Raw genomic sequence first — 26,296 nt, 5'->3', positions numbered from 1 at the left:
TTGAACCTGAGCCAAACCGCACCAAGGGTAGTAGGATTTAAGCTTCTTTTTGGCCCCTGCCGTTAATCTTTGTTCGGGCATGGTGGTGTTTTCTCCCAGAGAAAACATGGAGTGCTTCTTAGTTTTCACAGAGTAGAGTGGGATTGGAACCATATTTAATGTGTCACTGATCAAAGAAAGCAAGACTCTGGCAGTTACTCCAGTTTCTAATTGGTGGTTGGGAATTGCCAGACCTGCAGGGTATTTAGTAAGGAATGAGAATTATAAATAAATGCTGTGCTGTGTGCACAGCTGGTTCACCAAAAGGGTCACTCCCATATGGGTGGAGGTATGGTTAAGCAGGGTCACATGCCCAGAAGCCCTTGGAGGCCACGCAGGTAATGAGTATGACCTTGCAGTGAACCAGAGGCCCTCTGCCTGGTCTAGGGGGACATCTCTTCAGTGCCAGCCAGTATGTGCCACATGGGAATATGAGCCAAGTGTTGCCAGATGTCCTGAGATAACAGATTCTTTTTTTTTTTTTTTTAAACGAAGTTTCACTCCTGTTGCCCAGGCTGGAGTGCAGTGGCCCAATCTCTGCTCACTGCAGCCTCCGCCTCCCAAGTTCAAGCAATTCTCCTGCCTCAATTCTCCTGCTTAACACGCTGCTTGTATTCATCATATTCATTGAAATTGAGCTTTCATATATTATGAATTAAGTGTTGTACTAAAACTTGATGACATTTCTTTCTTCTAGATTGTCAGCATACTTTGTTGCTGTAATCCCCGAGTAGCTGGGATTACTGGCGCCCACCACTAGGCCTGGCTAATTTTTTGTGTTTTTAGTAGAGACAGGGTTTCGCCATGTTGACCAGGCTGGTCTCGAACTCTGGGCCTCAGGTGATCTGCCTGCCTCAGCCTCCCGAAGTGCTGGGATTATAGGCGTGAGCCACCACGCCTTGCCTAGATACAGATTTTAATGTGAGTTTTCCTGATTTCTAAATATATGCCACTGATTCAGATGTTTAAAAGCATGTTTTTGGGCCAGAGTTGGTCACAATGAATAAAATTCATAATTTTTAGTTCTTTATTAAGGACATTCTCAAGTGAAACTTGTTTTCTGCTGGTGTGGCAGTAAAGAATACAGTGAGCATCAGTACAGTTGAGTGGCCCTGCCTTAATTGGTACTCTCACCAGCAGTTTTACCACCACTGCTTTTGTACCATCAGTGCGAAAGTCACCACGGTACATATGACAAAATTATATCTTAGTATTATTATGAAAATATCTGTGGCCTCTCAGACCACCTGATAGGATCTTGAGACGTCCCAGGGTAGTGTATACTACATTTTGAAAACAAATGCGTTAGAGGAATGAAAATAAGAGTCTCTATCTTTCAGTCTTTCATAGAGGGATCTAGAAAAGACAGTTTGCTTGCTGGACAAGGTGGCTCATGCCTGTAATCCCAGCACTTTGGGAGGTCAAGGCGGGCAGATCACGAGTTCAGGAGATTGAGACCATCCTGGCTAATACAGCGAAACCCTGTCTCTACTGAAAATATAAAAAAGCCGAGCGTGGTGGCGGGCATATGTAGTCCCAGCTGCTCGGGAGGCTGAGGCAGGAGAATGGCGTGAACCCAGGAGCCGGAGGTTGCAGTGAGCCAAGATCACACCACTGCACTCCAGCCTGGGCAATGGAGCAAGACTCCATCTCAAAAAGAAAAAAAAGAAAAGAGGGTATGCTCTGTGGGAAGAAACAGAGGTGAACTGTTCACATATGTAGGAATAGGCTGCTTCTCTATCCCTGCAGTGTGTGAAATGTAGATGCTCTGCATTCTAGTGAGGCCTTGGGCCTGAGAAGTAGCAAGTGTTCTGATAAGATTTGAGTGAGGAGCCTGAGGCATTACTTTGATAGAAACTGTGGCACATACAGGGCAGTGTGACTCACGCCTATAATCACAGCACTTTGGGAGGCCAGAGCAGGCAGATTGCTTGAACCGAGGAGTTTGAGACCAGCCTGGGTGACAGAGCGAGACTCCGTCTCAAACAAACAAAAAAAAATGGCCGGGCGCGGTGGCTCAAGCCTGTAATCCCAGCACTTTGGGAGGCCGAGACGGGCGGATCACGAGGTCAGGAGATCGAGACCATCCTGGCTAACACGGTGAAACCCCGTCTCTACTAAAAATACAAAAAATCTAGCCGGGCGAGGTGGCGGGCGCCTGTAGTCCCAGCTACTCGGGAGGCTGAGGCAGGAGAATGGCGTAAACCCGGGAGGCGGAGCTTGCAGTGAGCTGAGATCCGGCCACTGCACTCCAGCCCGGGCGACAGAGCGAGACTCCGCCTCAAAAAAAAAAAAAAAAAAAAAAAAAAAAAAAAATTAGTCTGGTAAGGTGTCACATGCCCATAGTCCCAGCTACTCTGGAGACTGAGGTGGGAGGATCCCTTGAGCCAGGAGTTCGAAGCTGCAGTGAACTGTGATCGTTCCACTGCACTCTAGCCTGGGCAACAGAGTAAGACTCTGTCTCAAAAAGAAAAGAAAAGAAACTGTGAGAAGATGTTCTGATTTCATTAGTTATTCCTATATTTATACGTCCCAAAAGTTACAGTGGAGTTTGTGTGAATGGACAGCAAAAAAGTATTACACAAGATGGAATTTATACATCTACCCAGGAAGCATAGAGCCCCCCAATCTCTCTCTTTCTCCCTCTTTTCTTTTAACATAAAATTTTCATTTGACTGGAACATTAAGATCACCAGAAATGGTCTTAAGCAAATTAAAAGGTAATTTATTTTATATTTGGAATGGGTGAAGTTACATACCTTAACCTAGAATACCCAATCCTTTTAAATGTACACAGTACTTCTTTAGCCTCTTGTTTTTAGTTTTGTTTAAGACAGGGTTTCTCAACCTAGGCACTATTGATACTTGAGGCCAGATAATTCTTTGTTGTGGGGGCCATTAAATTCTTTGTTGTGGGGGCCATTATTGTAGAATATATAGCATCAGTACTGCCAGTAGCATTTTCTGAGGTGCCAGTAGCACCCCTGCCCTGTGAGTTGTGACAACCAACAAATATGTTCAGACATTGCCAAATGTCCCCCTTGTGGGTGGGGTGGGGGGCAAAAAATGCAGGTTGAAAACCCCTGCTTTAGGTGATCTGGACTGTTTTCTGTTTTGCATCTGTCTCCTCTGACTCTTAAGAGACTTACAGAAAATGTGAAAACTAGGTAATGTGAGTGACTGTAAGCCCCTCTCTGGCTTCGTCTTTACCTGTTCTTCTTTCTGTTGTTCGTATTGAACCTACTGGTGTTTACACTTATTCTCCGTGCTTATTTTTGTTGTTAAGCAGATAAGAACATCCAACTATATTCTCTTAAACCATGTATTTAAGAGATTTGCGAAAACACAAAACAATGCCGTTTATCTTCCTGTATGATTTTGGTTGGAAAATGTTATTTACAGTAACAGGTAACTGGTAATTACTGTTTTAAAATGAATTAGTATTTTAAAAGTTTCTCAGTTTTAATTTCTAATGTGGTAAATATCAATAGCTATAGCTTATGTAGACACAAGCTCTTCAGGGTCCTCAATAATTTTTAAGAACATAAAGGGGTGTAAGACCAAAAAGTTTGAGAACCACTGATCTGCAAGATTGCATGTCCATATATTTTCTCTAGGACCTGGCACATAAGCACTCAAATCAATAGTAACAGGTAATTTGCAGTAGGTGCATAGGAAGCTAAGATTGAAGAGATAGTTTGGGGCTAGATTATGAATGATCAATCTTTCATTCACAGAATCTTTAAAAATTATGGTAAAATACACATAACATAAAATTTCCCATAGTGACATTTAGTATATTCTCAATGTTTTGCAACCATTACCACAGTCTGTTCCAGAACATTTTCACGTCTCCATGCTGTCTACCCTGGCTTTTCACCCAGTCTGTTCTTCTCTGCCTTCTCTTCTTTTCAGGGAAGACCTGTATAATTTGTCAGTTTATTCATGTCCTTGCTGCTATTCTAAAGGCTTTGGCTGCTGTTCTTCAACCCTGAGTATCTTTTTTTTCCTCTGGGGCAAATGAACATTGCTATGGATTATTCAGACCAAACAGCAAACTGTGCTTAACGGGACCCGTGAAAACCACTGGTGATGCTTTGTCCTGCCCAGCAGTATGCTATTTAACTGCTTTTGGTTCCTGTATCATTGTTCTCTGCGTGAACAGGTTTTCATCCTCTTTAAGTTTTTTGTATCATTCTTAACTCCCAGTGATGACCTTTTCCGTAGTCCAGCGGGATCCAGGACAGCGACAAGAACTCCCTCAGCTTCCTTCTATTCAGCCTCCTGTTGTTACTCTCTGGGCTTCCGTTTCCTTCATACAGAATCTGGATCTCTGTCTGGGCTCTTGATTGCCTCATTTGGAGCCCAGTTCCATTGGCCTTCCCTCTTGCATGGTTGCCTTTCCCAAGTCCGTTCTGCTGTGTCTGTTCTTGAAGACATCCTTCTGTCTCCCTTAACCTGAGGCACTTCAGTAGTAATCAAGGGGCTGTCTTGTTCTGCCTGTATTGCCAAGCATAGTTAAAGAGTCTATACTTGTTTTCGCTACCATTTTGTCTTGCAGCATGACTTCTACTCCCCACACACGGTGGACTTTTCCCTCCCAGAAGTCCTTATGCAGTGTGCAGCCCCAGTTCCCCACATGCCTGCAGTGTTTGACTCCGATGACATTGTCTTTTACTATCCTGCCCTGGCTTTGGAAACACTATACTCCCTTGGCCTGCCGACCTCCTTCATGGTCCTTTACTGCTTACTTACGCTGCCTTCTGCCTCAGATTGTAGATGTTCTCTTAAAGCTCTGTTTTTGACTCTATTAAGAGAGGGACCTTAAAATGTACCAAATAATGAGTATTCCTTTTTTTATAAAAACAAGATTAACAAACTGTGATTCTTGCCTGTGAAGTTACTCATACTAAGAATTCTGGCCCTCACTGTTACCAGAGAGAAATTGCAGCAATAGAAGATTGTTTGCTAAATTTCTGTGAGAAGGCTCTCTGACCAGGAACTTTGCTGGTTTCTATTTACTGTTTCACGCAGATAATAGTAAGGGAGTTGGCCCTTCACGCCTCAGATGAGATGAGATAGTTATGATTGGAAGTTATTACATGTGCCCCAGATGGAAAATGAGTTATAGTTGGATATCACCAAGGGACTATGCTTTCTGCCCTTTCTGCTCCAGAAAAGGAGATAAAAAGGGTTAAGAACACTTAGTTTCTTAGGACTCACCATCCAGTCATGGCTAAGAGTATCTCCCCCTGTATCCAAGTGAGCTGTGCCAACTAAGGGGGGCACAATTGCCTGGGCACCAAAATTTCACCACCTTAGGCAGAGAACTGAAAACTGTGTGGTGGTTTCTGCATATCACTTAGCATGAAATTGAGAAAGGGAATACAAGAGCAGCAAAGGGCCCTTTGATTATCTTAGTGTTCTAACACTTCCGCCTCATCATGAATCTTCAAGTATGGCTTGGCCCCAAGAGGGGAGTTGCTGCTGTTTTCAGTAGTTCCTAAAGCAGTTCTGTGTTGCTCTGTCCTTGCTCTCTGGGTGGACTCATCATCACCCCCACTGCAGCAGGCCATCAGCTCTTATGTCTAGAGCTCTAGGCCTGTTTTCCTCTCATTTTAGGGGCCTCCTGAATATCTACACATGGAGGTCCCGTTGGTACTAGACACCCAATATGTGCTGATTCCATCACCTTCCCCAGAAATCCCAAATCATTTTCCCTTTGTGATTTTCTAAGTGTAGTGCACAATATCACCTGGATTGTTTTGCTGATCTCTAACTCTTGGTCTAGGCCACTGCTAGCATATCCAATGCATGGTTTGTACCTGGCAGATGAATGGCAAAAAGGTGTCGCCTTTGGGCAGCTGAATTATAAAATGTCTTTCTTTCCTCCAGGTTTACCTTTGAGCCCAGGCCAGTGGCTTGGTCAGCAAAGCAAGGGCTGGACCTTAGCCACCCTCAAGCACTTAGCCAGGCCTTTATGCAGGACTCAAAGTCCACAACTGTACTCACCTGTCCAACCAGTCTGTCTGGCTTCTCCAAGCTAGGCTCCACTGGCAGATTACTTTGCCCCAAGATCTGTTCTAATCTCCTTTTGTTCCTGAAAAACAAACAAAACCCCTCCACTGTATCCTGAAAAAAGCCTGAACACCTTAACCTGTTGCCAAAGCAGAAGAAAGCCTAAACGGCCTCACCTGCCACTCTTGGTCACTCATGTGACTTCTTCCTCCTTGCCTTGTTTGTGTTGTTCCTTGAAATTTCTTTCTTCTGTTATATAACACATCCTACCTTCTTTTTTATTCCTAAGCTTATTTCCCTTTGGAAACTAAGCTCTGAAGGAAGACACAGTATCTTAGTATCTTTGTGCCCTCTCACAACCTAATGTAGTGCCTTGCATGTCGCAAGTCTTGAATTCAGTTATGTCAAATAGCCAACATTCCATTCTTCCTCGTGTGGATTTTCTCTAATGAGAGTTGCCCCCTTTTTGCCATCCGTATACAACACAGCCTTTAGAGTCACACTGTGGCTATTTTCTGTACAACTTGGGAAAGTCCTTCCATCTCTCCAAGCCTCAGTTTCTTGCTATTAAGGGGGATAAATAATTATACCTATCACGGAGAGTTACCATAGCAATTAAATGAGTTAATTCATGTAAAATACCTGACATGTAATGAGCTGCACTTGAATGATAGCTACTATCCTAATAATAATAATAATGTTGTTGTTGTCATCATCTGGGTTACCAGCTGATGATAAGTCAAGAGGTATATGTTAGACCATAGTCTGTGTCTGACTACCTAGACCTGTTTATTTTTTAAAACTAAATCATTCTTTTTCGTTGTGACTAAATACTCCCAGGCTTAATAAAGTTGAGTATGGGCCGGTGGCTCAAGCCTGTAATCCCAGCACTTTGGGAGGCCGAGGCGGGCGGATCACGAGGTCAGGAGATCGAGACCATCCTGGCTAACACAGTGAAACCCCATCTCTACTAAAAATACAAAAAACTAGCCGGGCGAGGTGGCGGGCGCCTGTAGTCCCTGCTACTCCGGAGGCTGAGGCAGGAGAATGGCCTAAACCCGGGAGGCGGAGCTTGCAGTGAGCTGAGATCCGGCCACTGCACTCCAGCCCGGGCGACAGAGCAAGACTCCATCTCAAAAAAAAATAAATAAATAAATAAAGTTGAGTATGTCCAGCCATTTCATACTGAAGTTACAAATTTCCATGTATGCATTTAAATGCTAAGCTTAAGTGTCGCCTGTTGGGTTGCGTTTGTTATATCTGGTAAACCTTTATTTGTTTCTACAGATATGGTGTTGGTCCTGCCACAATGGAAGTGCCCTCTTGAAAATGTCAGCACTGCCCAAAGAACAGGATGATGGCATTTTACAAATCCAAAAGAGCTTCTTAGATGGGTCAGTACTAGTTCTACATTTTGTTCTTGTTCAGTTCTTGTTTTCCAAGAAGCAGGCAACAGCTCTTAGTAGTATGTCTATTTCTGTTTACCTACTGGTAGCTTCGTGCTAGGGGAATACAACTTATAGTGATTGTTTTGAGTTAATTTGAAAGGAGTCAGTATAACATAATAGTTAAGAATGTCACCTGCGTTGTTTTTAGAGGTGCACGCTAAAGTCTTCAGCAGGGAGGTGACATGATGTCTGTAATGTTAACAATTGTCAAATTTAGGTCATGGTACATGTCACTATACTATTCTACTTTCTACATGTTTCAAATTAAAAACAAAAAAAGACAAAAAACCCAAAGTAGATGAATTAAAAAAAAAAAAAAAGAAGGAATAGACTCAGAGTTACATTGCCTTGGTCCAGATCATGGTCCAGTTACATTGCCTTGGTCCAAATTTATATCAGTTTATAAATTGGATAATCTTGGGCCGGGCAGTTTTACTCTATGCACCTCCATTTCCACACCCATTGACTGGGAACAGGAGTCCTGCAGCAATTGCCTGTTAGGTGAAGATTAAATGGGAGAATGCCTACTGAGCCCTTAACACAGATTGTGGCACATAGTAAATCCTGAGGCAAAATTTGTGCTTGCTCTTCTAATCTCATATTCCTTTTTGATACCTAGAGTTTACAAGACCATCCACAGGCCACCCTATGAAATTGTTAAAACGGAAGACCTGTCAAGCAACTTCCTATCCCTGCAGGAAATCCAGACTGCATACTCTAAATTTAAACAGCTATTTCTGATAGGTGAGAAGAATACTGAGCAAAAACTTTTGTGTCATATGGGGAAAGACATGCCAGGCAGATCAGGTGAAAGTTGGTGCCTTTTCCCTGGGTTCCTTGAGGTAGTATGCAGAGCCCAGGGCTGCGATGTCATGGAGCCAGGGGTCTGGCTGCCATTACCACGCTCCCTCCTCATCTCTCTCCAGGCTTTCCCCCACTGCCTCCTTATTGTGGCAGTGATAACACAGCCACCCTCCTCTTCTCCCCTTCCTCAGCATACCAGTTGCCCAGTGTTGAGCATTTTGGTTTCTTCCTTTAAAAGTTTTTTTAATCTATGTAGCATTTGTATTTGTTGACTTGCAGTGATTTATAAAGTGAATAATGTTCATTTTCCTGTGTAGACTTTTTCCCAAAGTGGAAATGCTTTAATTTTTTTCCTCTGAGAATATACAATTTCTAACAATATTAAAAGTTTTATCAGAAATGTACAAAATAGAAAATGAAATATGCCCATCCCAGCTACCCCCATTTTCCTGCCCAGGCTGCCTACTGGTGCCTCATATTTAACGCTGCTCAGTCACTCATTGATTCTCTTCATTCTAGAATGAGACTTTACGCTCTGAGATTTGTCATGCCTATAGGTAACTTTTCCTAACTTGGACATTTTTTTTTTTTCGAGACAGGGTCTCACCTCTGTCATCCAGACTGGAGTGCAATGGCATGATCACAGCTCACTGCAACCTTAAAACTCCCAAGCTCAAGTGATCCTCCCACCTCTACCTCCCAAGTAGATGGGATTACAGGCACACGCCTCCTCACCTGGCTAATTTTTGTATTTTTTGTAGAGACAGAGTCCCATAATGTTGCCCGGACTGATGTTGAACTCCAGGGCTCAAGCGATCCTCCACTTTGGCCTCACAAAGTGCTGGGATTATAGGCATGAGCCACTGCCTGGACTAACTTGGACTTTTTAGCCTAGCAAATGCTTAACTATTTTGGGATTCATTCCGTGACATTTTTTGAGTTTCCATTGAACAAGGGGTGTTCAAAAAGTTCATGGAAAATGTATATTACGAAAAAACTATGCATGAATTCCCAAACTTTTTTACCCCAAAATAACTCTACTAACTTATTATAATATGCCTGAGCAGGATCTGGTCTGAGGAGCTAAGAAGGGTAAGAAATTAGTTTGAAAACAGCCCCTATTAGAGCAACATGAATTCTGCTGAAATTGAAGCAAAAACAAATATTGAATTTATGGTGAAGCTTGGGTGGAAGAATGGTAGAATTATTGATGCTTTACGGAAAGTTTACAGGGACAATGCCCCAAAGAAATCAGCAGTTTACAAATGGACGACTCATTTTTAAGAAGGAGCAGATAATGTTGAAGACGAAGCCTGCAGCGGCAAACTGTCTACATCAATTTGCAAGGAAAAAATTAATCTTGTTTCTGCCCTAATTGAAGAGGACCGACAGTAGAAGAAACAGTAGTCAATTCTATAGACATCTCAATTGGTTCAGCCTACACAATTCTGACTGAAAAGTTAAAGTTGATCAAACCTACTCACTGGGCGCAGTGGCTGATGCCTGTAATCCAGCACTTTGGGAGGCTGAGACGGGCGGATCACTTGAGTTCAGGAGTTTGAGACCAGCCTGGCCAACATGGCGAAACCCCATCTCTGCTAAAAATACAAAAAGTAGCCGGGTGTACTGGCAGGTGCCTGTAATCCCAGCTACTTGGAGGGGCTGAGGCAGGAAAATGAACCCAGGAGGCAGAGGTTGCAGTAAGCCAAGATCATGCTATTGCTCTCCAGCCTGGGTAATAGAGTAAGACTCCATCTCAAACAAACAAACAACAAACCTTCTACTCAATAGGTGCCAAAACCGTTGTGCCCAGATTAGCTTCAGATGAGAGCAGAGCTTTCAACAGAAATTTTAAACAAGTGGGATCAAAATGCTGAAGCATTTCTTTGAAGAATTGTTAACAGGAGAAGAAACATGGCTTTACCAGTACGATCCTGAAGACAAAGTACAATCAAAGCAATCGCTACTGAGAGGTGGAAGTGGTCCAGCCAGGGCAAAAGCAGATGGGTCAAGAGCAAAGGTCATGGCAACAGTTTTTTGTGATGCTCCAGCCATTTTGCTTGTTGACTTTCTGACCAAACCTCTGCTTATTAGGAGAGGTTTTTGTTTTTTTGAGACAGATTCTCACTCTGTCACCCAGGCTGGAGTGCAATGGTGTGATCTTGGCTCACTGCAACCTCTGCCTTCTCACTGCAATCTCCTGGGTTCAAGTGATTCTTATGCCTCAGCCTCCTGAGTAGCTGTAATTACAGGGGTGCACCACCACGCCCAGATAATATTTGTATTTTTAGTAGAGGCAGGGTTTCACCATGTTGTCCAGACTGGTCTTGAACTCCTTACCTCAAGTGACCTGCCCTCCTCAGCCTCCCAAAGTGCTGGGATTATAGGCATGAGCCACTGTGCCCAGTTTTAAGAAAGTTGGCCAAAGCTTTAGTAGAAAAATGCCCAGGAGGCCGGGCACAGTGGCTTAAGCCTGTAATCCCAGCACTTTGGGAGACTGAGACAGGTGGATCACAAGGTCAGGAGATCAAGACCATCCTGGCTAACACGGTGAAACCCCGTCTCTACTAAAAAATACAAAAATCTAGGGGCGAGGTGGCAGGTGCCTGTAGTCCCAGCTACTCTGGAGGCTGAGGCAGGAGAATGGTGTGAACCCAGGAGGCAGAGCTTGCAGTGAGCTGAGATCCGGCCACTGCACTCCAGGCCCGGCGACAGAGCGAGACTCCGTCTCAAAAAAAAAAAAAAAAAAATGCCCAGGAAAACTTTGTCAGAGGGTCCTTGTGTACTGCTCATTCCTCCTATCAAACAAGGGCAATTTTGCAAGAGTTTTGATGGGAATTCATTAGGGATCTACCTTAAAAGTCTGATTTGGCTCCCTCTGACTTCATTTTCTAATCTTAAAAAATCCTTAAAGGGGGCTGGGCATAGTAGCTCATGTGTATAATTGCAGCACTTTGGGAGGCCAAGGTGTACGGATCACCAGAGGTCAGGAGTTCGAGACCAGCTTAGCCAACATGGTGAAACCCCATCTCTACTAAAAATACAAGAATTAGCCAGGCACGGTGGCGGGCGCCTGTAATCCCAGCTACTCGGGAGGCTGAGGCAGAAGAATCGCTTGAACCCGGGAGACAGAGGTTGCAGCGAGCCGAGATTGTGTCATTGCAATCCAGCCTGGGTGACGAGCAAAACTCCATCTCAAAAAAAAAAAAAAAAAAAAAATCCTTAAAGGGAACCAATTTTTTTTTTTTTAGTTAATAGTATAAAATAGACTACAATAACGTGGTTAAATTCCCAGGACCCTCAGTTCTTTAGGGGTGAACTAAATGGCTGGTATCATCTCTTATGAGAGTGTCTTAAACTTGATGGAGCTTATGTTGAGAAATAAAGTTTATATTTTTTATTTTCATCTTTTAATTCCATGTTTTCACACACTTTTTGAAGTCCCCTTGTAATTGCTAACTATGTTAGGTGTTGGTGATAAAGAGAAATATAACACCAGGAACCTACACTCTTGCAAGGGAAACAGCAATGTATGACTCCAACTCAAACTAAAACATTGCAATACATGTTTACTATTTAATCAAGGACATTCATTCTAGTTTTATTTCAATCACTCAGGACTTTCAGGGATATCTGTCTTTTATTGATTTGAGTTTGCAACTTTTTTTTTCTTTTTTTTTTTTTTTTGAGATGGAGTTTCGCTCTTGTTGCCCTGTCTGGAGTGCAATGGTGTGATCTCAGCTCACCACAACCTCCGCCACCCCGGTTCAAGCGATTCTCCTGCCTCAGCTTCCCAAGTAGCTGGGATTACAGGCATGCGCCAGCACCCCCAGCTAATTTTTTTTGTATTTTAGTAGAGAGGGGGTTTCTCCATATTGGTCAGGCTGGTCTCGAACTTCTGACCTCAGGTGATCCACCCACCTCAGCCTCCCAAAGTGTAGGGATTACAGGCATGAGCAACTGTGCCCAGCCTTTTTTTGTTGTTTTTTTGTTTTTATTTTTTAGAAACAGGGTCTCACTCTGTTGCCAAGGCTGGGGTGCAGTGGCGCCATCATAGCTCACTGCAGCCTCAAACTCCTGGCCTCAAGTGATCTTCCTGCTTCTGGGATTATAGTGCTGGGATTATAGGCATGAGCCACAGCACCCAGCCTGAGTTTACAACTTTTAAATATATTGGATTTCTGTAAGACTTAAGGTTCTCTGTTTTATAAGGCATGTAGGGGGGGTCATGTCATGGTATGCTGGGTGCACAAACTTGTGCATTGAGATTCTAATGAAAGTCAAGTCTGACCCTTAGGCTTCTGTAGCATCAGGATGGATCCAGTTGCATTTTCCACTTTTAGAATTAGCAGCCTAGATGTCAACTATTCCTGCCTAAAGCATGTTAGTCTCTGTCGACTTACAGGATGAACCATGGCTTTGTGTGTGCATTGTAGGAATTTCTTATTTCAGCAATAAAGATCTCTTTTTGACCACCAAAACCTTCTAGGGGCCTGCAGCTCAGAAACCGTTTCAGCTGAAGTTTTGAAATGACCCTTACTCGTAATAGAGTCCTGTGCCTGGATTCTGCAGTTAGAGTCAGGACTGTTAATCTGAATGACACAGTTGAGGAGCACAGGATTTTTGTGGCAGATATGTCAGTGAACAATGACCTGACGTCTTTACTCCTTTTTCTTTTTTCAGATAACAGTACTGAATTTTGGGACACAGATATAAAATGGTTTTCTCTGTTGGAAAGTAGCAGCTGGCTTGACATAATCAGGTATTTCAAACCATTGTTTTACTCTTGAATTTTATAATTGTCTAACTCAGGGTAGGAGATCAAACTGACAAATAATTTAACTGTTTGGTATTTCACAGTTAAATGTTCTTAGATCACATGTTCTACAGCTAGATTTTATATTTGCTACTTATTTCTGTGCACATTTGATAGGAATTTATGAACATGCCACCTGCTTACAAGGAGGTGTACTCTACAGACAAGGCATTGAAAAACCACAGAAAGAGTGTGACAACCCAGAATTATTATTGAGGGAGCAGTGCTGGCCTCCAGGGAGGAAACTGAGAGTGAGAACAGGAGTGATACTGACTTTTCACTGAATACCTCTTTTAATCTTGTGTCTTATGCATATATTATATGTGTTTTTAAAAACCATGATTAATGTCAGTTATTTTTGGTTTGGGAGTTAGGTTGAGAGTTCCAGAGAACAGTTATATTGCCTTTCCTACTTTCTATATCGAATAGCTCTTCTCTGTTGCCATTAAATAGAGGATATGGCAGAGAAAGGTGCAAAACAGAAATGATGATCAGGGTGAGAGAGTAGGTCTAATGCTAGGCTACATTTCAGGAGGGAGAGCAATGCTTCCTGCTGCCTCACACACATTCTCGCTCCTGAAGTGAGTACTGTGGAAAGGAGCCTTGGCCCTCCAGACACTGAACTGTGCCTCAGACATCCTGCTACACATCTCATAATTTGAATATATAATGGCAGACAGGGATAAATGTTATAAAAGCAAATAACCCTTCTTTGTGTGGGGTGGGCAGAGAAGGGTGAGCATCTCTAGCCAGATGAAGGGTCGGGGTGTGGGAAGGGAGGGTGGCTGGGGGATAGGAGAGGACACCTCTGCAAGCAGAAGACAACATATGTGAAGGCCCCCAGTTATACAAGTCCAAGCTGGGAATAATGGCAACAGTTGCAAAGGGAATAATGTGTAGAGAGAGACAAAAAGGATTTCTGAGCATATTGGAGCTTTTTAGCCACTCTGATACATTCAGCAGGTCACCTTAAGTAAAGTAATCTGGACATGTCTCGCATTCTCCGGGTATGTTTGATTTTTATGAATCTTGCTCAGCAGCAGACTCAAGCATGAGTTTTTAATAAGAATGTCTAGTTTAGAAATTACCTAGGAGCATTTTCACATCAATTTTAGGATTCCCTTCTGAAAATTTTCAGTTGCTAATGGGCAGGAATATATCCCAGTATCTAAATAATGTAAATGGAAGTTAGTTTCTTTTCTGGAGGATTTTAACATGGAAAAAAAAAAAATAAGAGAGAAGACTGAAGATCAAGTCAGACTATCTCTAAACTACTTAATGTTTTTGTTACCAAGCTCATGAACTAATGCCCCTTTTTCTTGTCTCTTTCCTATTTAGACGTTGCCTGAAAAAAGCAATAGAGATTACAGAATGTATGGAAGCACAAAACATGAATGTTCTTCTTTTAGGTAATATATAGGAAGCACAAAGGATGATTTCCATTTTCCTTCACTTGAGATTCAATTTTTATATATATAGCTTTGTGTATTTGGAAACAAAAGGAGTGAGTTAGTGTAGAAATCCTTCCTATTCCTTCCTCCCTAACCTTGGAATCCTTTGCCTTGGATTTCAGTGTTAGAGTTTAAAACAAAATTCTTTCGCTTTGAACTTGGCAGATCTATTCACCATCCATGAATGAATTTTTTGGTATCTTTACCAAAGCTCACATTTCTTAATGTTTTGGATTTTGTTTTATATTAACTGAGCTTGGTTAAAGTTAAAATCTTTTTAGAATCCTTATATAAAGAGATCCATGGATGACTTGGTTGTTATTTTTATATCTTTGTGGTTGACAACTTTATACAGTTACCATAGAAACTTGGTGGCCTGTGAGTTCCTTTTCCTCAGTGGGCTTAACTTGCTGTACATGATGCAAACATTCAGAATGTGCGAAAGCAAGTGTAAACCACCATGCAGTGAAGACTGGTGCTGTAACTAGTTACATATGAACTCAAACATTACCTGCTGTTTAGAAATATTAAGTTTCGTATAGCCCCACGCTACAAATTAAGTAGATTGTCTAATGCTTATACCCCCAAGCTTTTATCATTCTCTGAAACTCTCTGTAACTGTTGGCCCTAGGTTCTAAGGGCAGCCTGGAAAATGTGTCTTTCTGTGGCTCTGTCCATCTGACATTGGCTGACTGACTTAGATTTGAATACATTTATTGAGCCCCTGCCATGTGCAGTGCTCTGTTCTGCCTTCTAGAAGTTTGCAACCTAATGAGAGAGTTGCCTTAAGTGTGCTATTGAAAAAGACCCAACCAGCCGTGACAGAACAGAGTATTATTTGAGTGCTGAGCAACTAGTGAAAAGGAGGAGGGATAAAGATTGGAGGTCTAAGAAATGGAAGGATTCAGGGCCAGAACACATTAATCACAGAGCTGCATAAAGTGAAATCTGAATTTTTGACTGATGGAACTGAGACGTCCTTCACTCCTGGATGGACTGTTGAATTGTCTCACCTCTGAAATCTCTTTTAGTCCCTCATTCCATTACCCACAGGAGTATCATTAACACCCTTCAGATCCAAGAAGAAAGAGTTCCTTAAAAATGAAACTTGTGGCTGGACACGGTGGCTCACACCTATAATCCCGGAATTTTGGGAGGCCAAGGCAGGCAGATCACTCGGGGCCAGGAGTTGGAGACCAGCCTGGCCAACATGACGAAACCCTGTCTCTACTAATAATATAAAAATTAGCCGGTCATGATGCTGTGTGCCTGTAGTCCTGGCTACTCGGGAGGCTGAGGCACAAGAATTGCTTTAATCTGGGAGACAGAGGTTGCAGTGAGCTGAGATTGTGCCGCTGCACTCCAGCCTGAGTGACAGAGTGAGACTCTGTCTCCAAAAAAAGAAACTTGTTTTGAAAACCGATAGCACTAGAAGACAAAAACAAAAATTTGTTTCTCTGTAACCCATGTCATCTCATAGTTGAGGCTTATTTCCTGGAGGGAGAAGTGTAAGCTTGGACCCGTAGTGCTCTGTGATTATAGCGGTCAAGATGAAAGAGTTGTCACAGTATGAGCACCTCCCTAGTTATAATTCTTTTTTTTTTTCTTTTTTTTTAAGACGGAGTCTCCCTCTGTCGCCCAGGTTGGAGTGCAATGGCTCGATCTCGACTCACTGCAACCTCTGCCTCCCAGGTTCAAGCGATTCTCCTGCCTCAGCCTCCCGAGTAGCTGGGATTACAGGTGTGCGCCACCACACCTGGCTAATTTTTGTATTTTTAGCAGAGAAGGGGTTTCACCATGTTGGTCAGACTGGTCTTGAACTCCTGACATCGTGATCCACCTGCCTTGGCCTACCAAAGTGCTGGGATTACAGGCGTGAGCCACCACGCCCAGCCTACAATTCAGTCTTAAGTTTCTCTAACGCCAATGATACTAGCACCATCCTCCTCATGGACATTTTTAAAAAACAACTTGAGTTGCACCTCTTTTTGTGAAAGGGAAACTATGGGGCTGTAGACCCTGACTTTTAGGATCTTAAAACTCTAAGACAAATGCACGGATAAAGATGTGTGGTTTTTTGCTCTAAGTCATGAATGTTAAACAAGTATGTGAGTGAACTTTTCATCAAATGAGTTTTGGAAAGTGCAGCAGGTGGGCATGTGGAAGTAGACCAAAAAGGGTTTGTCTCCTAGGCTAGGCAGGAGAAGCAGGCACCTCTATGCTCCTCAAACAGAAAAGGACAGAGCCTCAGAGCTGAAAATAGAAATAATTTTGCTACAGTCAAGAAATATTAAACTTTCTCCAAAGTAGAGTTATTGGAGGACTTAGGAGTGGAGGAAGGGATGTCTGAGGTGAATTTGAGAAGCAGCTGAGCCGTGAAACAGTGAGTTTGGTGATGAAGGCTTCCACACCCCAGAAGGAGTTCAGTGACGGAGGCTTCCACACCCCAGGAGGGAAGAGCTTTAGTCTTGGCCTGTGGAGCCTGGCAGGTCATCATGATGTGGGCGATTCTGTTGTCTCTGTGTGGCACACCTAGACCCCCACATGCTGAAAGTAGCTTTGCAATGCTGCATTCATTTATTCAGTATGCAAATCCATATTTAGTACCAGCCTGTGCCAGAACCTGTACTAGACATGCTAGAGCAGTTCATCTCTCAGTCTGAAAATATAACCCTTTGTTATTGGCCCTTGCTTTTAGGGAATAAGAGCATGACTGTTAATAGTAGACCTTGGTGTTGGGAAACCTACTTTTAACTGTTTAAGTGAGAGCATTCGGAAACTTTTTAACATTTTATGCCCTCCTTCCTCCTTGCACTGCTACTGGGGCCTCTCCTAGAGGAGAATGCATCCGACCTCTGCTGTCTCATTTCCTCTCTGGTGCAACTGATGATGGACCCCCACTGCCGAACCAGAATTGGTTTCCAGAGCCTCATCCAAAAGGAGTGGGTCATGGGTGGCCACTGTTTCTTGGATCGCTGCAACCATCTCCGCCAGAACGACAAAGAGGAGGTGAGTTCCCTCACTGCAGACTGTTTCCATCATGACTGAATCTCTTATTTAATACCTGTCATCAGATGTAGGGTTGCTGCTTGCAAAGTGTAAGCCAAACAGGTTTGTTAAGAAAACTAGGATCATTTCATTGTGTGATGACTTTGGATACTTTAAATAATAGTGAAACCTTTCCCGGAGGAAAGAGATTAACAGGTATGTTCAGAGTTTTCTAAATTGTGTACACCAAGGGTGTATACATATTTCATAGTGGGAATAATATTTATTAATGAGACTTAAATGTAGAGTAACTCAGTGAGGGAGACTCCTACCCTTTCTATAAAATTAGTCTTTGCAATAAATAGATATGCAGGGTGCAGGTTTTCTACAAAAAATATAGGTTGAACATCCCTTATCTGAAAGTCATGGTACCAGAAGTGTTTCAGATTTCAAATTGTTTTGGACTTTGGAATAATTGCACTCTACTCAATTACTGGTTGAACATCCTTAATCCGAAAATTGGAGGCCAGGCGTGATGGTTTGTGCCTGTAATCCCAGCACTTTGGGAGAACAGGAGTTTGAAACCAGCCTGGGCAACATAGAGAGACCTCATCTCTACCAAAAATAAAAATAAAATAAAATAAACGGCATGGTGGTGCCTGACTGCAGTTCCCAGCTACTAGGGAGGGTGAGGTGAGAGGATTGCTTGAGCCCGGGAGGTCAAAGCTGCAGTGAGCCATGATTGTGCCACTGTACTCCAGCCTGAGTGACAGTGAGACCCTATCTCAAAATAAATAAAGTTTTAGATTTTGGAACTAATGATTTCAGATTTTCAGAGTCAATTTTTTTTTTTTTTTTTTTTTTTGAGACAGTGTCTTGCTCTGTTGCACAGGCTAGAGTGCAGTGGTGCAGTCTCAGCTCACTGCAGCCTCTGCCTCCTGGGTTTAAGCTTATCTCCTGCCTCAGCCCCCTGAGTAATTGGCATTACAGGTGTGCACCACCATGCCCAGCTAATTTTTTGTGTTTTTAGTAGAGATGGGATTTCACCATGTTGGCCAGGCTGGTTTTGAACTCCTGACCACAAGTGACCCACCTGCCTCAGCCTCCCAAAGTGCTGGGATTACAGGCCTGAGCCACCGTGCCCAGCCATTCAGAGTCAATTTTCCTTACACATAAACCTTTTTGAAATAAAGCACAGGGCCAGGCATGGTGGCTCATACCTGTAATCCCAGCACTTTAGGAGGCCAAGGCAGGCAGATCACAAGGTCACGAGGTAGAGACCATCCTGGCTAACATGGTGAAACCCCGTGTCTACTAAAAATACAAAAAATTAGCTGGGCATGGTGGCACATGCCTGTAGTCCCAGCTACTTGGGAGGCTGAGGCAGGAGAATCACTTGAACCCAGGAGGCAGAGGTTGCAGTGAGCCGAGATCGTGCCACTGCATTCCAGCCTGGGTGACAGAGTGAGACTCTGTCTCAAAAAAAAAAAAAAAAAAATGAAATAAAGCACAGGGTTATGTTAATGCCATCTATTACCAGGGCCTTAGTGGTAGCCTGGGTGGGACTGTGCCCACAGCCTCTTCTGCTTGTGTCTGGATTAATTGCTCCAGGCCTGGGCCTCCAAGTTCAGGCACAGGAGAGTTAGCATTTTAGGTCACTTGGTGAAAATGAGTCCCCCAAATTGTGGTGTACATGTCTAGGTGACAGCTGTACACACTCCATTGGCTGCCTTATTGATGATTGGTGAAAGGAAAAATGAAAACACACAAACTTTCTTTAATCAACTCATCTGCAGAGCTGACGTGTGCTAGCAGTGTGACTTGTGGTTTTTCATACTCCGGGTAGTCAGCATGTCTGTCTGTGGTGCGGAACAGCTTGACACAGAATGCTGTGGGTACACAGAGCCATGGCTCCTGATCGTAAGGGCTTGACAGGTTCCTGGGGTGATCCAGGTCTCTCTCACTGAGCAGGATGGTTTCTTTCAGGCCTGACCTGTACTCATCTGTGTCCCATTGAGCTGAATAGAAATCACATCTTTCAGTCCTGGAAGGGACTTTAAGGAATTAATTTGAAAGGGTGATGGCATTTACATAACATGGTAGGCAGAAAGAGCTGATACTTTGTGGAGATAAGTATGGTTGTTTTTTTCTTTTTCTTTTTTTTTTTTTTTTTTTTTTTTGGAGAAGGAGTTTCGCTCTTGTTGGCCAGGCTGGAGTGCAATGGCACGATCTTGGCTCACTGCAACCTCCTCCTTCCGGGTTCAAGTGATTCTCCTACCTCGGCCTCTTTAAGTAGCTGGGATTACAGGCATGCCCCTCCTTTCTCGGCTAATTTTGTATTTTCATTAGAAACAGGGTTTCACCATGTTGGTCAGGCTAGTATCGAACTCCTGACCTCAGGTGATCCACCCACTTCAGCCTCCCAAAGTGTTGGGATTACAGGTGTGAGCCACAGTGTCCGGCCTTGTTTTGTTTTTGAGACATGGTCTCTCTCTGTTGCCCAGTCTGGAATACAGTTGCACAGTCATGGCTTACTGCAGTTTCAACCCCCTGGGCTCAAGCAATCCTCCTGCCTCAGCCTCCTGAGTAGCTGGGACTATAGGCGTGCACTACCATGTCTAGCTAATTTTTGTATTTTTTGTAGAGATGGGTTTTGCCATGTTGCCCAGGTTGGTCTCAAACTCCCAGGCTCAGGCAATCCATCTGCCTCAGCCTCCCAAAGTGCTGGAAATACAAGCATGAGCCACAGCACCTAGCCATATGTTTTTGTATATCTTGAGAAAAGGGGGGACTGGCAGACACCATGTCTAATGGGGAAAGAGTCTAAGAAGAGACCTGATCTGCTGTTCACCCAGCCCTTGGAGAGGTCACCCATATTTTCTGAGCCTATTGCCCTGCCTATACTGTGCAGTTCAAATATTTTCCACTCTATTTAATGATATTATGCATAAAATGAGGTGTGAAATAAAGTTGCTGTACAAATGTTTCTTAGCATCTCAATGTGGACATATTGAAATTTTGAAGGAAAATTGGGTGGTCAAATTTGTGATAAGATTGAGGCGGCACTGCGCTTTAAGAGCTGCATTGCCACGCATCTCTCTCTCTCATGAGCCCTGTGTGAGACCCTGGGGGCCGGCCTCCGGGCATCTCCAATCTTCCGTTTTCTCCTCTGTAAGGGAGAAACTGTAATATAGCTTGTCTTAGCCCCCTGGCAGGATCACTGGGGAATCAGGGAGGATAAGCGCTCTCTAAATGATAAAGCATACTAGAAACTACTCTCCCTGCTCATCAAGGGCTCGCCTCTGGGAGCTAATAAATGATACTTGTGGATTTGTAAAGATACATTTTGAAAACATTTTGAAACTCACTTTCACTGCTTCTCCCTTGTCTCCCATCCCCGTTGTCTTCCAGGCCCTCACTGTGGGGTGGGCAGGAGGCTTCTCCTTACAGTTGGTCTTCAGAATCAAACCCTGTCAGTGTGTGGGCAGGTGGGGAATGAAAGTTCCCTCCCACCCCCCTAACTTTGTATTGGACAAAATTCAAAGTAGCACTCATAATTAAGTACATTTTTTGGTAATATAGTATTACTAGTGGAAGAATGGAATTTTTTTGGAGGAGATAACATTTTGCCTAATTGAGGTTCTAAGTTAGTGTTTTCTATTATCAGAATCCATTGCAGATGCTCATCTGTAACACTGATCCATAATGAGGTTTTTACACATTTCATCTTTGAAATGTCTTTGACACAGGTACATAAATCGCAAGCATGTGATTTCAGTTGAGCATATTTCTCACTTGGGATGGAATGGAGTATTCTGTGTTTCCCAGAGAATGAAGTCCCCAGAAGTGCTTATTTCACAGCTGTTGAGGTGCTGTCCCCTGAACTCAGGATGGCTTGCACTGGGCTCTGCCCACCAAGTAACGTATCTTGTTTTCATGCAGGTTCCTGTGTTCCTGCTTTTCCTAGATTGTGTCTGGCAGCTGGTGCACCAGCATCCCCCGGCATTTGAATTCACAGAGACTTACCTGACTGTTTTGTCAGACAGCCTGTACATACCTATTTTTAGCACCTTCTTCTTCAATTCACCTCATCAAAAAGATACTAACATGGTAAGAGTCCCTCTTAGGAACCTGTGTATTAAAGAGGCTTCCTCTCACAAGTAGGATGCAGTAATACTGATGCTAAAAGTGGTCTTCACTTGACAGCACATACACTAAAGAAAGTTGGAATGATACAGAGAAGATTAGCATGGCCCCTGCGAGAGGATGACATGCAAACTCATGAGACATTTCGTATTTTAAAAAAGATATTGGGCCGGGTGCGGTGACTCAAGCCTGTAATCCCAGCACTTTGGGAGACCGAGACGGGCGGATCATGAGGTCACGAGATCGAGACCTTCCTGGCTAACACGGTGAAACCCCGTCTCTACTAAAAAAATAAACTAGCCGGGCAAGGTGGCAAGTGCCTATAGTCCCCGCTACTCGGGAGGCGGAGGCAGGAGAATTGGCGTGAACCCGGGAGGCGGAGCTTGCAGTGAGCTGAGATCTGGCCACTGCACTCCAGCCTGGGCGGCAGAGCAAGACTCTGTCTCAAAAAAAAAAAAAAAAAAAAAAAAAAAAGGTATGGAACACTATATACCAAGCATTGTTGTAAGAGTTTCTTAGGTATTAATCCTTACAGCACCCTATGGCGTATGCATTTTTACTATCCTGGAGGAAGCTGAGGCAAAAAAAGGATAAGTAACTCACCTGTGGTCACGTGGTAAATATTGCAGTTGGAAGCAAGTGTTGAAGCTGGGGAATTAAGCAAAATTCAAAGCTGTCTGTTTTAAAGACAATCAGACCAGATGTCCTGTCATCCGTTTGCCTGATGCCTGGAATTCCTCTGTAAAGAGAATGGGGACCAGCAGAGCAGGGAAGCTAGGCTTTTCCTTCCATCTTAACCCTTTTGGCCCCTCCTGGGCTGTGCCCCCAATTAGATAATCTCGGTGCTTCTGAGCGGCCTCCTGAGGGGTACAGGGTTTCCTTGAGCTGGGAAGATGACCAAATCCCCCGGTGAAGTAGGAGCAACAGCCCTGCTTTCAGAGCCCAGCCTTGTGACTCACCAGCTTCATGACCTTGGGCAGTGCAGTTTTCTGAGCCTTGGTTTCCTCAAATGTAAAACTGGAAAAGCACCAGTTACCTCACGAGGCTGTGGAAGCACCCAGCACAGCGGCTGATGTGTAGACTGCTGAAAAGGAAGTGTCCTTGTTCTTGCACTCCTCCCCCAACAAAAGCTTGTAGCGAATAACCACAGGTAGCCTCAGCCTTTAAAAATGAAGTGCCCACGATTATTCATTCTCAGGGCAGGGCAGGAGCACACTTCCTGGTGCCTGTGTCCAGAAGTATGTGTTTGCCTTCCTCAGCCCTCCCTGGAAGACAGCGTGACCTGTGCTTGTTTTGGCAGGGTAGAGAAGGCCAGGATACACAAAGCAAGCCTTTGAATCTGCTCACCGTGTGGGATTGGTCGGTGCAGTTTGAACCCAAAGCCCAGACGTTGCTCAAAAACCCTCTTTATGTGGAAAAGCCAAAACTGGACAAAGGCCAACGGAAAGGAATGCGCTTCAAAGTAAGATGTGCACATGTCTAAACCCCGTTCAGCTGCCCAGACCCCATGCATGTCATGATAAAAGGTACTTACAGATTCTGTCTGCCAGCATGTTCTACCCCTCGAAGCAGTCTGCAGAGTCGAAACTTGTGATGGTCAAGTTGTCAAGGACCATTAGAATCCTTTGCTTTCAGCAAATCACCTTTGCCCTGGTGCAACAGGGCCATTTGTCAAATGTCACAGTGGATGCTGCTGCCCTGGTCATACTCCATGGAATTGTGCCTCTTGTCCTGCCTCTGTGTGTGTGTTAGTAGAGTAAAAGGAACACTGAATGTGTGGGTTTTACTTGGCCAGTACCGGTTCATTTATTATAATAAATAGTAGACTTTTCTTAATGAGCTGTGCCTGTAAACCACGGGTTGCACAACTCTTTCTGTCAAGGGCTGCGAAGTCTCTATCACAAGTACCCCTCTACTGTTGTAGTACAAAAGAAGCCTTAGGCTGCTCTGCCCATGGAGTAGCCATTCTTTATGCCTTTACTTAAAAAAAAAAAAAAAAGGAGCCTTAGTAGGCGAACAAGTAGGCATAGCTGTGTTCCAGTGTTTACGAGAACAGGCACCAGTCCAGATTTGGCCTGAGGGGTGGCCAGTTTGCTGACCTATGCTATGAACCACAAATGTCAGAAACTCATTTTAGTTGATAATCCCAAAGTTGCCTAACTGATGAATTATTTAACTGACATTCCCTAGCTCTGTCTTCAGACCCAGAATTTCTCCCTCACAGAGTCCACAAAAGAGAGAGCAGTGATGGTAAGTCCAAGTCGACGCATGTCACTGCCTTCTCCATGCCATCCTTATCCTACCTGATCTGGAGGGGCTTCAGAAAGCCTGGCCCTTTCTGGTGTCAGAGTTGGTTCCATTCTAAAGAGGACTGGGGACCTGGGTGAGCCACGGCCAGCAGAGACGATGTTGGCTGCTGAACGACTCTGAACGGCCACTCTGCCCTTTTAGGGGCCGGAGGCCCAGGGTGGAGCTTCCCCTTTCTGACTGAGCGTCTCCTGCTAGTTTGACCAGAATTGCCCTGAGCCCCAGAACAGCTTGTCCAGAAATCAGTTTTTCTTCAGTGTGTTGTGCCCCCTGGTGGCTGCATGCACGTTCTCATGCGAGCCGGATTGACACCACAGAAACTGCCTTGTGCCAGAGTGGCAGGGGAACTCAGAGACAGCAAGGACAACCCCTTGTTTTTCAGGGGAGAACCTAAGGCTCTCCCTTCCAATAATGGATTTCATGTCTCTCCTCAGACCCAGCTTTTCTAATCATCTCTTTTCCTTGGGAGATAGAGACAGACAGCCTAAGCTCCAGGAGTTGGCAGGTGGGAAAGGACTGAGCTGAAGGGGTGGAGAATTTCAGGTTGAAATAGCTAAATCACAGTTGGGACGGGGACGAAAAGAAGCCTTGAAGCCTTTGGGTAAGAAGACCAGATATCAGGTGGGGCGACGTGTTAAGCAGCCTGGTGGCCTGGGGGAAGTTCTGCAGAGACTCCGAGGAAGCAGGGGCTGAGCAGCATGTGGTGCTGCCATGCGAATGCCACACGGGGAGGGACCCATTTCAGTGTGCAGCCCTGGTGTCAGCCGCAAGCCCAGGCCAGGCTTTGGCCTGCGGAGCTGCTGGCATGTCAGCTGGTCTTGAGTGCTCCTTTCGCTTAGGAGATAGAAGGGGGCTTCCATAACCAAGGAGAGCTCAGTAGAGAGCCCAGGCTCTGGAGCCAGACTATTTGAACTGAGCAGCAGTGCCTTCGGCAGATTGCTTACCCCTGTGCCTTAGTTTCCTCGCTTGTAAAATGGGGCAATAATGGTGACTTGGAGAATGAGGTGCTCAGTGAATGTGAGTACTGAGCACAGAACCAAGCAGGCAGGAAGCACTGGGTGATGGTTCAGTGTAGTCCCTGCCCTGCCTGGCACATCTTCACAATGGAGAAAAGAGAGGCCACTGAATCCTGGCCTTCATCTCTCCTGAGCCTGGATGGAAAGTCAAATCCTGGTCACCTCCGAGTTGTGGTCTTGTGGAAGGTTTTGCTTTCTTTTTAATATTTTTATTTTTATTCCATATTTCATAATAAGGAAATTTTCTTTACAATAAAGAATATTTTTTTACAAGGAAGAAACACTGATGGAAATATGTTAGAGTTAGAGCAAGCCTGAAAGTTAAGTTGTTATCTCTTCTTCAGATGAATAGGAGCAAAAGAGCTGGACAAACAGCTTCTCCCCACATTTTTTTACTTCTCCTTTGGGCACTGGGGAACCCTCATGACCTTCTGACCACATCCATCTTTCATAACCCTTTCTTTCTTTTTTTTTTTTTTTTTTGAGTCAGAGTTTCACTCATTGCCCAGGCTAGAGTGCAATGGCATGATCTCGGCTCACTGCAGCCTCTGCCTCCTGGATTCAAGCAGTTCTCCCTCAGCTTCAGGTGCCCACCACCACACCCTGCTAATTTTCTTGTATTTTTAGTGGAGATGGGGTTTTGCCATTTTGGACAGGTTGGTCTTGAACTCCTGGCCTCAGGTGATCTACCTGCCTCAGTCTCCCAAAGTGCTAGGATTACAGGCATGAGCTACTGCGCCCAGCCCCACAACCCTTTCACAGTGCACCCCCAAATATAATACTCTGCTCTGGCCACAGAGATAATTACCAAGGGGGGAAATAGGAAAATGTGAAAATGTTCTCACATTTTCTACTTCTTGCAGGTTGCCAGACAAATCTGGTCAACTTAGCTGGCTCATCAAATTTCTTTGCTCTCACCTGCCTGTTTTCTTTATCTAAAAGAATCTTTATGACTTAGACTTAAACTCCCACTGGATGTCTGATAAGCTGCTATTTCACCCGTGCGATACCATCTTCTGGTAGTCAGCAGTGCCTGCTTGCAGTTGTTGAGAAGATTGTAGTGGTTAACAGCCTTAAAGTTCTCAAAGAGGAAACATCTTTTTCCCTTTGGAACACAAATAGGCCTGAGCCACAAGTTCCTCTCAATCATTAAACTATCTCCAGTTCAACAGCTTTTTCAGAAGTACTTTGTGTCCTGTGGAGCTCCTGTGACAGAGGAGGAGGGCACCGAAAGCTCCTTTCTCTGTCCCAGCATGCCTTTCT

The 26,296-nt window shown here is 44.1% G+C and overlaps 1 protein-coding gene and 1 pseudogene across 1 annotated transcript in view; both read left to right on the top strand.

The window, feature by feature from the left end:
• MTMR12 (myotubularin related protein 12) overlaps positions 1–26,296 on the top strand; it is an 89,167-nt gene that overhangs the window by 61,927 nt on the left and 944 nt on the right. Inside the window, exons 9-15 of the mRNA XM_010378014.2 lie at positions 7,345–7,451; positions 8,125–8,249; positions 12,993–13,071; positions 14,464–14,534; positions 17,413–17,585; positions 21,507–21,674; positions 23,011–23,172. Of these exons, the coding sequence (XP_010376316.1) occupies positions 7,345–7,451; positions 8,125–8,249; positions 12,993–13,071; positions 14,464–14,534; positions 17,413–17,585; positions 21,507–21,674; positions 23,011–23,172 (885 nt within the window). The remainder of the gene's footprint in view (positions 1–7,344; positions 7,452–8,124; positions 8,250–12,992; positions 13,072–14,463; positions 14,535–17,412; positions 17,586–21,506; positions 21,675–23,010; positions 23,173–26,296) is intronic.
• On the top strand, positions 21,753–21,865 carry LOC115896616 (annotated as a pseudogene).

This window comes from Rhinopithecus roxellana, chromosome 3, assembly GCF_007565055.1.
Source record: "Rhinopithecus roxellana isolate Shanxi Qingling chromosome 3, ASM756505v1, whole genome shotgun sequence".
NCBI classification, from domain to species: domain Eukaryota; kingdom Metazoa; phylum Chordata; class Mammalia; order Primates; family Cercopithecidae; genus Rhinopithecus; species Rhinopithecus roxellana.
The sequence above is the reverse complement of the archived record's forward strand: the minus strand, read 5'-3'. Positions and strand labels throughout refer to the sequence as shown.